Here is a 13,699-nt window from a genome sequence, read left to right on the forward strand (position 1 = left end):
CACCCCCCATCCCACAGGTGACCAGGGAGGGGGAGCTGGGCCCAGATATCCTGGGGGGTCCCTGGGTTGGGTTTTTGGGAGAGGATGTTTGGAGAATGGAGAACTCCAAAGGTGAGTGGAAAATGCCCCTTGTGGGGACATTGGGGGGTCCCAGTGGCAGCTGCTGGCAGAGGCAGCCTGGAGGAGCAGAGCCCTGTGTCCCCAGGAGCCCAAAGTGGGGAGCCCAGAGAGGGGGGAGCGCCACGATTGGCGGGACCCTCAACAGCCTGGAGAGGGGCAGGGGGGACTCCTTGGACCCCCTGCACCCCAAAGCAGAGAATAAGGGGAGAAGGGACCCTGAGTCCCAATTGCATTGTGTGGCAACAGTGATCATTGTGTCCAGGGAGGTTACAGCTGCCGGCAGGGAAACAGACGAGACAAGTCTCTTTTGTTGAGCACGAGAGTCCATTTTATTTCCCCAACCCAAGGCAGGGTGGGAGAAGAAGGCGAAGAGAGAGAGGGCGAGAGAGGGAACCCCACTCCTGTCTCCCCTCAAGTAGAGGGTCTGAGGGCTGGGCAAAGGGCAGGTAAGGGCATTGACCTGAAGCCAGTGGAGACACACTGAGGGGGAAGGAACCACAAGGCCAAGGTCATTGAGGGGGGCAGAAACCGACCAAACCATTGTGTACAGAGCACACTGGAACTATCCCCTCAGGCAGGAAGGGTAGCTGGGATTTGTCTTGCCAAGGCCAAACCCTGGTTATTACATTGAGTGGCTGAAGGGACTCCACCAACACCCCCAGCATCCCAAAGTGTGGAGGTGGAAAAGGGGGGAACTTCTCATATTCCTGGGACTCCCAGTAGCCTGGGGAGGGCAGGGACTGAGTAGACGGGGGACCCCCAGTTCAAGCGTGACCCCCAGCAGCTGGGACAGGGAGGAACCCCTGAACACCAAAGAGGAGAGAGCAGAGACAGGGGAAATGCCTCCTGGGAGGCATTTTCAGGGCTGAATGTTGATGTTTGGGAGGTTTTTCTGGACCCTAGATGGGCAGTGACCTCTAGAGATGGACTTGGGCAAAACCTTAAACTCAACGTGCTCATCCCTTGTTTTCACCCCAAATCAGGACCTCCCATTCCAAAGCATTGGTCAAGGGGAGGAGGAGGCTGCAAGGAAGAGGAAAATGTCCCAGCACAGCTAGGCAGGTGAGGAGGAAGTCAGTGCCCCTTTCCCCCTCTCTCCTGCTCCATCTCCCAGCCCAGCATGGCCCTGGCTCCAGGACAACCCTCTGCCAATGCCATCCTGCTGGGGATGGACTGAGGGGATCTCCTTCCCCTTCCCTGTGGCATGGAGGCAAATCCCATCCTCTCCTTGTCCTTCCTCTCCCAGACAAGGAGCTGAGGATGGAGACCAGGGAGGACAAATCCCCACAAGAGAACCTTTTGGGGGAGGCTGTTTTGAGTAACTCCACAGCACAGGAATCCAACGGGGAGGAAAAGCCCCAAAGATCCCGCAGGGGAAGTGGCTCTAAACCCATCCCAGGGTGCTCGGAGGAGGAAAGACCCCCTCAGTTCCAGGAAGGTGGACAGAGCTTCAGCCGGAGCTCTGAGCTGGTCCATGAGCAGCTTCATGATGGGGAGAAGCCCCACAAGTGCTTGGAGTGTGGGAAGAGCTTCAGCAGGAAGTCTCACCTGATCAGCCACCAGAGGATCCACACTGGGGAGAGGCCCTGCAAGTGTCCCCAGTGTGGGAAGAGGTTTAAGACCAGCTCCCATCTCCTCTCACACCAGCGGATTCACAGAGAGGAGAGACCCTTCCGCTGCCCCGACTGCTGGAAGGGCTTCAAGCACAGCTCCCACCTCATCACCCACCGGCGCATCCACACTGGGGAGAGGCCCCACGAGTGTGGGGAATGTGGGATGAGCTTCAGTGACAGATCCAACCTGATCCGCCACCAGAGGATCCACACCAGGGAACAGCCCTACCAGTGTGAGCAGTGTGGGAAGAGCTTCAGCCAGAGCTCCCACTTGATCCACCACCAGAACACCCACGCTGAGGAAAGGCCATACAAATGTGGGAAATGTGGGAAAGGCTTCAACCAGAGGGGCCACCTGATCATCCACCAAATGAGCCACACTGGGGAGAGACCCTATGAGTGTTCTGAGTGTGGGAAAAGGTTTCAGACCAGCTCCAATCTCCTCCTGCACCAGCGGATTCACACTGATGAGAAGCCATTTTTCTGCCCCGACTGCAGGAAGGGCTTCAAGCACAACTCCACCCTAGTCAGGCACCAGCGCATCCACACTGGGGAGAGGCCCCACGAATGTCCCCAGTGTGGGAAGAGCTTCACCAGGAGCTCTATTTTAACCAGACACCAACAGAGACACCCGTAAGGGAAGTCCTGCAAGTGTCCCAACAGTGGGAAGAGCCTCTAACCTCATCCCCCAAAAGTGGACCCACATTGGGCAGAGCCCTGGTGACCTAGATTTCCCGTGATCCATGCTGGGAAGACAACTGTCCCTTTCCCTGCCCCAGCAATGATGTGAGGTGACATTGAAGAATGTGAGGGTCTGGCCATGGGCCTGTCATTGTATTTGGTCCCATCTCCGGTCATTGCCAGCTGCAGGAAAGGGACTGCCTCACTCCCTGAAATAGAATGATTTCTTTTCCAGGCAGGAGGAAATATGTGGCTGGAAAGAGCCGCTTGGTGCTGGTGTAGTTTTCCCTGGATATAGTTTGTCTTATCCCTTTCCACTATTATTTCTGTTCCTATTTGTTCCTTGTTGCTGTTGCCAGTAAATTGTTCTTATCCCAGCCTGGGGTCTTTGCCTTTTGTACTTGCAGTGGGAGGCTGGAGGGCAGCGAGGGGCGGCACGGTTTTAGCGGGAGCAGGAAATTGGGGAATCCCATTCCTAAAGCCCGGCCCGGGGAAACCGAGCATCACAGCTGGTGCCAGCCCTGGCTGCCCTGGCAACAGCCTTGGCAGCGGGTCCCTGGCTGGGGGCTGTGGGAACCTCTTCCCTCTGGGGCCCAGGGACAGGACTGCAGGCAACGGCTGGAGCTGACTCGGGGCAGCTTTGGGTTGGATCTCAGGAAAAGGTTTTTCCCCCAGAGGCTGCTGGGCCACTCAACAGGCTCCCAGGGAAGGCTCACAGCCCCAGGGCTCTCTGAGCTCCAGCAGCCTTTGGACAGCGCTGCCAGGCCCAGGCTGGGATTGTTGGGCTGTCCTGTGCAGGGCCAGCAGTTGCACTCCAGGATCCTGATGGCTCCCTCCCAACTCAGCCCATTCTGGGATCCCTTCTGGCATCCCCTGGCCCTGGCAATGGCACTGCAAATGGTTGCCATGGCAAGGGACTCTGGCCCCAGGCCTGAGCTGGGATGCTCAAGAGCCCTGTGGGCAGAGGCAGTCCCAGACATGCCATGGGCACATCCCAGGGCACCTTGGGCTGCAAAGGCACCCATCTGTCACAGGCACTCACGGGGGCTCCACGGTGACACCCCAGGAGTGCCCAGGCTGCCAAAGAGCCGCGATGTCCCAGGCACTCCCAGGGCTTCCTGTCATGGGCACAGTGGGAGCTTCAGGCAAAAGCTTCATTTCTTCATTGGAGAAACTCCTGCTGAGTCCTGAGGTGGAGAAATGACACCCACTGTGGATCATCAAACCCCTCCAGGACTCCTAGACTTTTAAAATTCCACCTAAGAGATGAGACTGAGATTGGCTGGATCCAATCCTAGCCCCAGATTTTGTCAAAAGTTTATGCGTTAAAGATTGGACAGGTGGAATTGAACCAAAATGCTATTTGTCCTACGGGATAAGCAATGGAATACTAGATACATTTTATAAATATAGCTATGACTGATTCAGATCTGGATTTGATAGGAAGATTCATTTACACCACAGAGTCAATAAAAAAAGAGTAATTCACTCCACAGTTTAGGAGCTATAACAATTATAAGGAAATACTGCTCTAGGAAGAAATTTTTAAGGAAACAGGGCCTTGCTGAAGCTGTTGGAGTGCATTGCAGGCAGAGCCTCCTGCTCCAGCAGGAACTGCCTTTCCTGTGCCAGGCCCAGGGCAGATCCCGCTGCAGGAAAAGCCCCAGGCCAGCCCCAGGACAGGGAAGGGCTCAGGCACAAGTGCAGAGTGCTGTGCTGGGAGCTGTGCCAGGGAGAGCCTGAGGCACCAAAGGCACCTTGGCAGCAGCAGCTGCTTCCAGGCCATGGCCAGAAGCCTCCCTTGGCAACCGGGCCTGGTGGCCACCACTGCAGAGCTGCTGCTTCAGGGCTCATTTCTGCCTGGCCTCTGCCCCAGCCCACAGAGTGTCACCTCAGCCCTGACTCTGGCACAGCCGCTGGGCCTGAGCCCTGCAGAGCCTAAAGGTCACCTGTGCTCCCCTGGCTCTGGCAGCCCCTGGGGCAGGGGGGAAAGGCCAGAGCAGGGGCTGCCTTTGGCTGCTGGATGTGGGCTCCAGCAGAGACAAGGAGGAGTCAGAGGAGTGGATGGAGGGCAGTGAGCAGCCCCTTGTCCCTGTGCAGTCCTGGAATGGTTTGGATGGGAAGAGCTCTGCAGTGCTCATCTCATCCAAACCCCTGCCATGAGCAGGGACATCTTTCAGCAGATCAGGATGTTCAGAGCCCTGTCCCAGCTGGACTGGAATGTTTCCAGGGTTGAGGCATCGACCAGCAAGGCCCTTCCCCACAGACTGTCTACACACAAGCACTTCCAGGCCTCTCTGCATTTTCCTTGCCCTCACTCTGGGCTCACTCACACACCTCCCAACAACCCACCTGCAGCTTGGAGCTGCAAGGAGTTCAAAGCTTGTCTGGCCTTCAGGAGTTGGTCTAATTCTGCCTTCAGCCAACTCTGGGTTTGTGTTTATTGCAGAACTCCCTGTGTGTCTAAAACATTATTTGCATGGTTCTGCCTTGGGGAAGGGGAACCTTCTTGGTGGCACCTTGGTCTTGGCACACACTTGAGGATTGTGTCTGAAACTTAAGAGTTTTATATTTTTAAAAAAGAAGAAAACCCCTCTGTTGGCTGAGTGCAGCCAGTTCTCCAAGCAAAGCATGTCCCAGGTGAGTCAGGAGAGCCAGGAATGTGTTTGGGAATGTGGAGCAAGGTTGTCCACACTGGGTCAGACCTCAAGGCACAGCTTCTTTGACCAGGACAGACCTCCTTGGGAGAGACTCTGGGTCAATATCAATCACAGAGTGCTGCAATCACCTTTTCTCGAAAGAGAAAATTACACCCTTGAAAACAGAAATGTGGGTTTATTAGAAACTCTGTGAAAGATTCCTCCATAACTCTAGGAAAAAAGCCTTCCTAATGAACTGCACCAGACCAGAGGGAAATCAAGGCACAGCCATGGTTTGTCAGGACTTGTTTGATCCTAATGAGCCCTGTAGTGCATTTGGTGCTGAGCCCTGGAACCTCAGGGCCTGAGAGGAGATTGCACAAACCTTTCCAGAAGTCCAAGTCAGAAGAAAAATCTAAAGTGTCTGGAAGCATTAATGGGTCCCACTGAAGTCCATCCCCAACACAGGCTCCTCATGGAGTCCTTGGAGGAGAGAATTGAAGGCCAGGATTGCACAAAAACCTCTCAGAGCCTCAGTGTGGGAAGGAAAATCCAAAGTACCTTAAACATCTTGAGTATCTCAAAGTATTAATGTGTCCCACTGAGTGTCAATACAAAGCTCCCAAGGGACTCATTAAAGCAGATAATTGGAGGCCAATTATCACACACAGCACTCAGACTCAGTGGAAAAAGTAGTTCCTTAATAAACTTTGAGTACTGTGAAGTGCTAATGAGCCCCACTGAGTGTTGTTACTGACTCAGAATCCCAAGGGACTTGTTAAAGTAGATAATTGGGGCCATGATTGCACAAACCTCTCATAGTGTCACTTTTAAAAGGGAAACTCCAAGTACCTTAAAATAACTGAAGTATCTGGAAGCATTAATGAGCCCCACTGAGTGTCATTACTGACAAAGCCTCTCAAGGGAGTAATTACAGCAGATAATTGGATTGCAAAACCTCTCAGAGATTCCAAGGCAAAAGCAAAACCCAAAGTCCTTTAAAAAACCTGTCACCACTGCCTGCAGTTCTCTGCTCTGCCCGGGGCCTGGGGACACTTTCTCTCCCCTGTCCCTCAGTGGGGCCCATTAAAACTTCAAGATACTTTGGAGTTGGATTCTGACTTGGAGTTCTTGAGAAATTTCATCATCTCCCTCTGATGTTCAGGGCCTCAGCACAAGCCCCAAGAGGGTCATTAAAGTCCTTGTGCTGTGTCTGTGCTGCTGAGCTGGGCTGGGCTCCTGGCACAGAGGCAGCTCCTGGCAACCAAGAAGAGCTTAAAACCACATTTCTCTTGATGAGCAGCTCTTCTCCCAGCCCAGCAGGGCTGGGGCACTGCCTGCAGCCACCCTGGGCACAGCACACAGACACAGAGAGCTTCAATCACTCAGGGCTGGGAAGGGACTGACAAGTGCCTGGGGGAGAATCACTCCCAGCCCTTGGCACAGGAACCTCCGGCTGCAGGACAATGCAGCTGCAGCTCCTGCAGTCCTCTCCTAAAGCTGGAACATGCCAATGCCTACAGACTCTGTGAGTACATTCTCTGCTTCTCTCCTGTGTAGAGCAGCCAGGGGTGCCCAGGGCTGTCCTGCAGAGCAGGGTCCTGCAGCCCAGGGCACTGTGCTGGGGCAGGGACTCTGCTGCCTGCCAGGGACAGCTCTCAGCCAGCCCTGGGAGCTGCTCCCAGCACTGGGGGACAAGATCTGGGTGGAAGGAGACAGCTGGATAGGCTTGGAAGTGTTCTCTTTGTGTGGTGAGGATGCTCTGTTTTTCAGGACTGCTTCCAGAATGACATTGAAATGCAGAACATTTCCAAGTAGATCATCCAGGGAGCACAGCAAAGCCATGGCTAAGTAAGAGGGAAAATCCTGCTTTATTAAACTACTACTTTGTGTTGCCTGGATGGGAAATTGCACACAGATATTCATCTTTCAGTTCAGGGTTAGAAAAATAAAAAAAATTATCTCAGACCTTACTAAACCAGGCAGTGACAGAAATCACAGAGGGTCCCTTGCAGGCAGCACCAGAATCACTTCTCCAGCCTACTCAGGGTTGCTGTGACATTGCCATCAGAGCCTGCAGAGCCAGAGCTGCCCCTGGGCAGTGCCTGAGCTGGGAGGGCTCTGCAGGGCAGAGCTGAGCCCCCAGGGCTGGGCTGGGCTCTGGCAGCACTGGCAGGGCCCAGCCCTGGGCACAGGGAAGCAGCTGCAGGCAGGGACAGCTCCAGGCAGCAGAGCCCTGGGCAGGCACTGGGGGGAAATTGTGCTGGGATATTGAAAGTCTTGTCTTAACTGAACTATTCCATGATTACTCTTTTTACAGACCCCCGTGCCAAGACACCACAAATGTCCAACAGCAGCTCCATCAGCCACTTCCTCCTGCTGGCATTGGCAGACACGAGGCAGCTGCAGCTCCTGCACTTCTGCCTCTTCCTGGCCATCTCCCTGGCTGCCCTCCTGGCCAACGGCCTCGTCATCAGCGCCGCGGCCTGCGGCCACCACCTGCACAGCCCCATGTTCTTCTTCCTGCTCCACCTGGCCCTCAGTGACCTGGGCTGCATCTGCACCACTGTCCCCAAAGCCATGCACAATTCCCTCTGGGACACCAGGAACATCTCCTATGGAGGATGTGCAGTCCAACTATTTTTTTTTGTCTTTTTCATCTCAGCAGAGTTTTATCTCCTGACCATCATGTGCTACGACCGCTACGTGTCCATCTGCAAACCCCTGCACTATGGGACCCTCCTGGGCAGCAGAGCTTGTGCCCACATGGCAGCAGCTGCCTGGGCCAGTGCCTTTCTCAATGCTCTCATGCAAATGGCCAATACATTTTCCCTGCCTCTGTGTCAGAACAATGCCTTGGGCCAGTTCTTCTGTGAAATTCCCCAGATCCTAAAGCTCTCCTGCTCCAAATCCCACCTCAGGGAATTTGGGTTCATTGTATTTTCCATCTGTTTAGAATTTGGTTGTTTTGTGTTCATTATTTTCTCCTATGTGCAGATCTTCAGGGCTGTGCTGAGGATTCCCTCTGAGCAGGGACGGCACAAAGCCTTTTCCACCTGCCTCCCTCACCTGGCTGTGGTCTCTCTGTTCCTCAGCACTGGATTTTTTGCCTACCTGAAGCCCCCCTCCATCTCCTCCCCATCCTTGGATCTGGCCCTGTCAGTTCTGTACTCGATGGTGCCTCCAGCCCTGAATCCCCTCATCTACAGCCTGAGGAACCAGGAGCTCAAGGCTGCAGTGTGGAGACTGATGACTGGATGTTTTCAGAAACATTAAACTGCTGGCCAATTTCTGCAAATCAACTATAATAAAACTCAGTTTTGATACTTCTTTGTTTGGTTGTGTATTTTTTTTCCAGTACTTTATATTTTTAATCTTATCCAGAAAGAAATGTCATTGTTTGTGCCATTTCTCATTTTGTTTCTATTAACGTTCCCTGTGGCCAAAACATGTGTCAATAAGGGGCTGCACTCTTGGTGGCTTTAAAGGAACTCAAGGATGTCCCAGCCAAGTTTTCTGCAGAGATGCCCCTTTTGTTCCCTTCTCTGCAGCTGCAGCAGCAATGTCTGTGTGCAGAGCTGGGGGCAGATCAGGGCTGGCACAGCAGCTGTGCCCAGGAGCAGCAGCCCTTGGTGCTGCCAGTGCTGCTGCCGTGGCCCTGCCCCGCTGCCCTCCTGGCCCTGGTGTTGCTGTAGGGCCTGAGGGCTCTCGGGGCCGGGCACAGGGCTGGGGGTGGCAGTGCCGGGGCTGCAGCAGGGACAGGCCATGGGCACTGCTGGGGCAGCGCTGACGCCTCAGGGCAGGGCCTGGGGGCTCCAGGCTCCTTGCCCAGGCTCTCTCCAGAACACGCCCAGGCCAATGCTCAGCACAGAAAAGCCCCGGGAGCAGCCCCAGGCTGGCCCTGGGCAGGCTGGGGGCAAACAGCAGGCCTGGGGCTCTGCAAGGGCCCTGGGGGAGACGGGAAGGAGCAGCAGAGCAGGGGCTGATCCATCCCCACTGCGCTGGACACCCCAGGGCAGCGTCCCAGAGCGTCCTCATGCACCTGCCAACAACATCCCCCCTGGGCAGCCCTGGCCTCTCCCCCAGCTCACACAGGGGCCGCATCCTTGCAGGCACAGACACGGCAGCACTGCCTCAGGAGCCCCTGTTTGCACTGCCCAGAGCAGGCCTCAGCACCCCCATGCTGTTGGTGTGGGGAGATGAACCTGAGGGAGCACAAATGCCATCAGCCCCTGGGGCCAGGAAGGGCTGGGCCACAGCAGGGAAACCACTCAGCTTTGGCGTGGCCTCTCAAGTCAGCTGTTGGAGTCCAGGGCATCCCTCTGGGCACCCTGGATGGTCACAGACCTCAGTAGAGAAGCCTGGGACTCGAGAAAGAGGGTCTGGGGTCTGTGCAGGGGGGTTTTGACTGGCACAGAGCCCAGGAAGACACAGTCTTTGATTTTGGTCCATGTGAAAAGCATCAAACACAGAGAAGAATTGCAAGTCACAAATGTATGATAGACAGTAGTGTAGTTATCATAATGTAGAAGATTTAGTAGTTTTAGGATTTATAGAATGTAGATCTAAAGGGACAAAATGGAGATTTTAGGGCAGTGCCCTGAGTTCTTCTTCTTCTCCCTTGGCATCCATCTTCTGCAGTGACATGGGCACAAAGTAGTATCAGTGGATTGGGTCAAAGTAGAAATGACTCTGTTAGTATAGGTGATAGGCATTGGTATGAAATGGTAAATAATAACCATGTAGTTATCTGTATAAAGGCAGAGCGACCTCCCATCACAGGGGGAGTCACATCGTGTCCAAGCTCCTGTGAACATCTTGGCCAGACACAGAGACTTTGTAAGATAAGAATTAATAAACAACGCGAGAAACCAAGAAAACCAAGACCTTGAGACTCCTCATCATTCTCGCGTCACACCGAGCTCAGCACAGACTAAGAGTCAAAGCCTTCAGAGGTCAGGAGGGAAAAACACTCCCTCGGACCCACACGAACCACCAGCCTTGGAATCTCGGGAAGAAAGAAACCATAAAACTTGAGATTGTTTCAGATGCCTCTGTCCATGTCCAGCTCCTCACAGCTGAGTCCCTGAACACACACAGTGGTTTATAGGGATTTATTTTCCCCTCTAATTCACTTGGAGATGATTTTGGGATCGTTTAGAGGAACATCTGACCAGCCATTTTCCCCATTCTATTTTTTTCTCTCCACTTTGGAGTTGGCCTGCTGGGTTTGACATGGAAATTGGTAGTGTCTCCCGTTCTTCCCTCCACCCCTCAATTGTAACATGTATTAAACCCTGCAAATGGCCTCATTTATCTGGTGGGGAAGATGTGAGGTGGAGAAAGTTAATAGGATTTTGTTTTCATGAACCCTGTGATGGTAAAAAAAGTGAGGTTTGTAATTTTGGTGTGGTGCTGGGTGTTGGGATTTGGGGGTTTAGTTCTTGTTCTTGTTCTTATTATTCATTAGTGTTACTTTCATTGATAAGACCTTTAAATCTTAGACATTATTAACAATGGCTGGATGTCACTCACTGGGAAAATTCCCTTGCTTTTCCCACCAAGATTAAACTGTACAGTCAACTCCAAGTAGCCTGTGGATTCTAAAGATGGAAAATCCTGTTAATGATGGGTTTGGTGTGGTTTGGAGCTGGGGAAGGGTCTGATCCCCTCCCGGAGGTGCCCCAAGCCCGCTCTGCTGCCACGTCTGCACTGGCGGCCCCTCAGGGCTGCCCTGCCCTGGGGACATGGTGGGACCCCCCTCCTGCCAGGGCTGAGGCTCCTCATGGCCCCTCACAGCCCTTCATGGCCCCACAGAACCTCTCCTGGCCCCTCATGGCCCCTCACAGCCCCAGCCATGGGGCTCCTCCCAAAGCAGGAGGGGTCGGACCCTGCTTGTTCTCCTTTCATTTCGGTCCCTTCCCAGCCCTGAGGGAAGAAAGGCTGCAATGGAGCCTTTCCCCAGCCTTTCCCTCTGGGTTCATTGCGGCTGAAGCTCTGTGCTGGCGCTGGCCCCAGCGCCAACATCCCCGCAGCCCCGCAGGCCTTTGGTGTCCCCCCGTGTCCATTCCCTGTCCCCGAGTCCCGCCCGGCTCTGGCAGCAGCAGGAGCCGCAGCGCAGCGGGCGCCGGCCCGGCCCAGCCGGGGCTCCCGGGCAGGAGCAGCAGCAGCGCTGGCCCCTTCCCACCTGCTCCTGCCTCGCCTTCCAAGGCCTTTGTCCACCTCAATTCGGCACTAGAGCAACAATCACCCACCAACAGCCCTGATTGCTCAGGGCCCGCCTGTGCTGCCCTGACCCAGCCTGCAGAGAAAGAAAGGATCGGCTTCCAGCGCTGTTTTCAGCACTGTTTTACTCACCCTGAGGTGACAGCAGGAGCTGCTGCTGCCTTTGCCTTGGCAATTGTGGATCATGGCTGCTCTTGCCCCTCTTCTGGTGGCCACTTGAGCTTTATCCATAAAACTGCAATTGTCCTTTTTGATTAGTGCCACCCAGAGGTGCTTTTATGATAGGAAACTCTGGCATCATGAGTAGCAGATCTCCAAATGTTCACAAGTCCCTGAGCACAAAGTTGTGGAGAATTAAAGCCACACAGGCCACATTTGCAGCACTCAAACACAGCCCTGTTGCTGCTGCTGCTGCTGAAATAGAATCAACTGGCAGAGGCCATCACAGAAATTGCTTCTGCAATGTCAAATAAAATGAAAAAAATCCACCAGGAGAAAGATAAATCAGAACTCCTCGACTCCTTTCATTGCTTCCTCCGAGCAGCAGGAGCAGCAAGTGGAGATGGGCAGAGGTATTTGCAGCTGCTGCTGATCCCAGCTGGAGCCCAGCCTGCTGCCCAGGGCCAGCGGGAACCTGAGCCCAGCCCGGGCAGCTCCCGCAGTGTCGGGAGCTCAGCGCAGGCGGGGCCAGGCCCAGAGCCCCGGGCACGGCCGCCCATTGCGGGGCAGCAGCGCAGGCGGAATGTCCTGCGGCCCAAACCTCCTGCTCCTGCCACACAGCAGCGCCCATCCTTCTCCCCCTGCTCCTCCTCTCCCAGCACGCCACCAATTCCAGCTCCCAGGAGCCTTCCCAAGACAGGGCTCAGGCTCCTGTTTCAGCCTGAGTGTCCCTGCAGTGGAACAGGGCATCTTTCAGGCACTTCCACAAGCTCAGGCTTCTCATTTCGTGAGGCATCTATGATGAAAATGGTCTTTTTCAGAATGACAAATGCAGAGGGAGTGGATTAGAAATGATTAGAAAAAATGACCCTTCTTCCAAAATCCAGCATGTCATTCTCCTTTTGAATTTCTCCTCTTCAGATTCTTTCAGTCATTTCTTCAGACGTCTTCAACTTATTCTAGTGCTTCTCATGAACTGATTTACTCTTGACTTAGATCAATGCATGACACATAGAATTGTCTAAACTGAACACAGAAACAAACTCCATCAGCCCATTTTCATGCTCTAGATCACTTTCCAGGTGTCCATGGGGATGTTGGAATGATTATCACACAACTCTCCACTCCTGGTTGCAGCCTCTAGAGATTCATTCTCTGCATTCAGCCAGGCTTGTATTCTCTAACAACTCCTGGTACCTTGTCATGGTTTTTTAGGGTAGAACAGTAACAATGAAAACCTCACCAATGGAGCAACTCCCCAGTCCACAAGGAAAAGAAAGGACAAGTTGTAACATTTTCCAAACATTTGTCCTGCTTTGCTGCAAGAATCGTGTTGCACACACAGTGTGGAAAGCCAAGAGAAGCTGCAGTTGTGGCACATCTTGTGACGGAAGCTGCACCTCATTCTTCAGGAAAGGTTCTTGAAAAGAGCAGACGAGACTGTGGAGAAAATTACTGGAAAATTAAAACAGCTTTCCAGAAGTGAAATGAAAATGGAAAGAAACAATCCAATATGTTTTCTGCTATTAATTTCTATGCTCCCCTTTTCCATGTTGTCCTACTTCTCCATCCCATTCGTTCCAAATGGATTTCCCCTCTAAGACCAATGACTTAGCCAGTTTTAGACACTGTAAAATACCATGAGCTACACACAGTTTGCCTTCCCCTGTTCTTGTTGGAAAGCAATGCTGGAGCCACAAGTGCAGGTCTTGGGTCAGGCACGAATCCTCCAGGCAGGGAATGTGCCCTGACAGTGTGTGAGCCTGAGCAGGGCCAATGGCCAGCAGCGTTGCTGTGCTCGGGTTCCATGGAAGCATCCCAGGAGCAGCTGCTGAGGTCAGGAGCCATGGCAGGCACCAGGCTGCTCCAAAGGCCCTTGGCAGGGTGGGCTCCTGGCCTGGCTCTGTGTGCCAGGAGCCGGCAGCGCTGGGTGCAGGGAGCCCAGGGAGGGCACAGAAATGCTGGGCTGGGAAATGCTGGGGGGGACAGCGAGATGGGCGTGTGCAGCCGGCCAGGGCACAGCAGCAGCATGCACAGGGGGCACAGCCTGCAGGACACATGGCCAAGGGCTGGGCAGGGCTGGCAGGGCCACAGGCACCCAGGCTTTTGTCCCCTGGGCTCTGGCAGCGCCTCTGGAGGCCCCACAGGAGGAACTTTCCTTTCAGGGCCTGCACTTTGCTCCTCCCTGGCCCCTCCCTGAGGAGGCTGGCAGGGTTTGCAGTTTGCTGACATTTGTCCTTGCTGCCCCTGCCATCCCAGTGC

General features: G+C 54.0%; 1 protein-coding gene across 1 annotated transcript; it reads left to right on the plus strand.

Moving 5' to 3' along the window:
• Nucleotides 1–7,324: 7,324 nt before the first annotated feature.
• On the plus strand, nucleotides 7,325–8,329 carry LOC310918345 (olfactory receptor 14A16-like; the record flags this gene model as incomplete). The annotated part of the gene is made up of 1 exon (XM_083877196.1): nucleotides 7,325–8,329. Exon 1 carries the CDS (start codon nucleotides 7,355–7,357, stop codon nucleotides 8,327–8,329), a length of 975 nt encoding a protein of 324 aa, XP_083733322.1. The 5' UTR covers nucleotides 7,325–7,354.
• Nucleotides 8,330–13,699: the final 5,370 nt, after the last annotated feature.

Source organism: Zosterops lateralis (genome assembly GCF_965231275.1).
Source record: "Zosterops lateralis genome assembly, chromosome: 23".
Classification (NCBI taxonomy): domain Eukaryota; kingdom Metazoa; phylum Chordata; class Aves; order Passeriformes; family Zosteropidae; genus Zosterops; species Zosterops lateralis.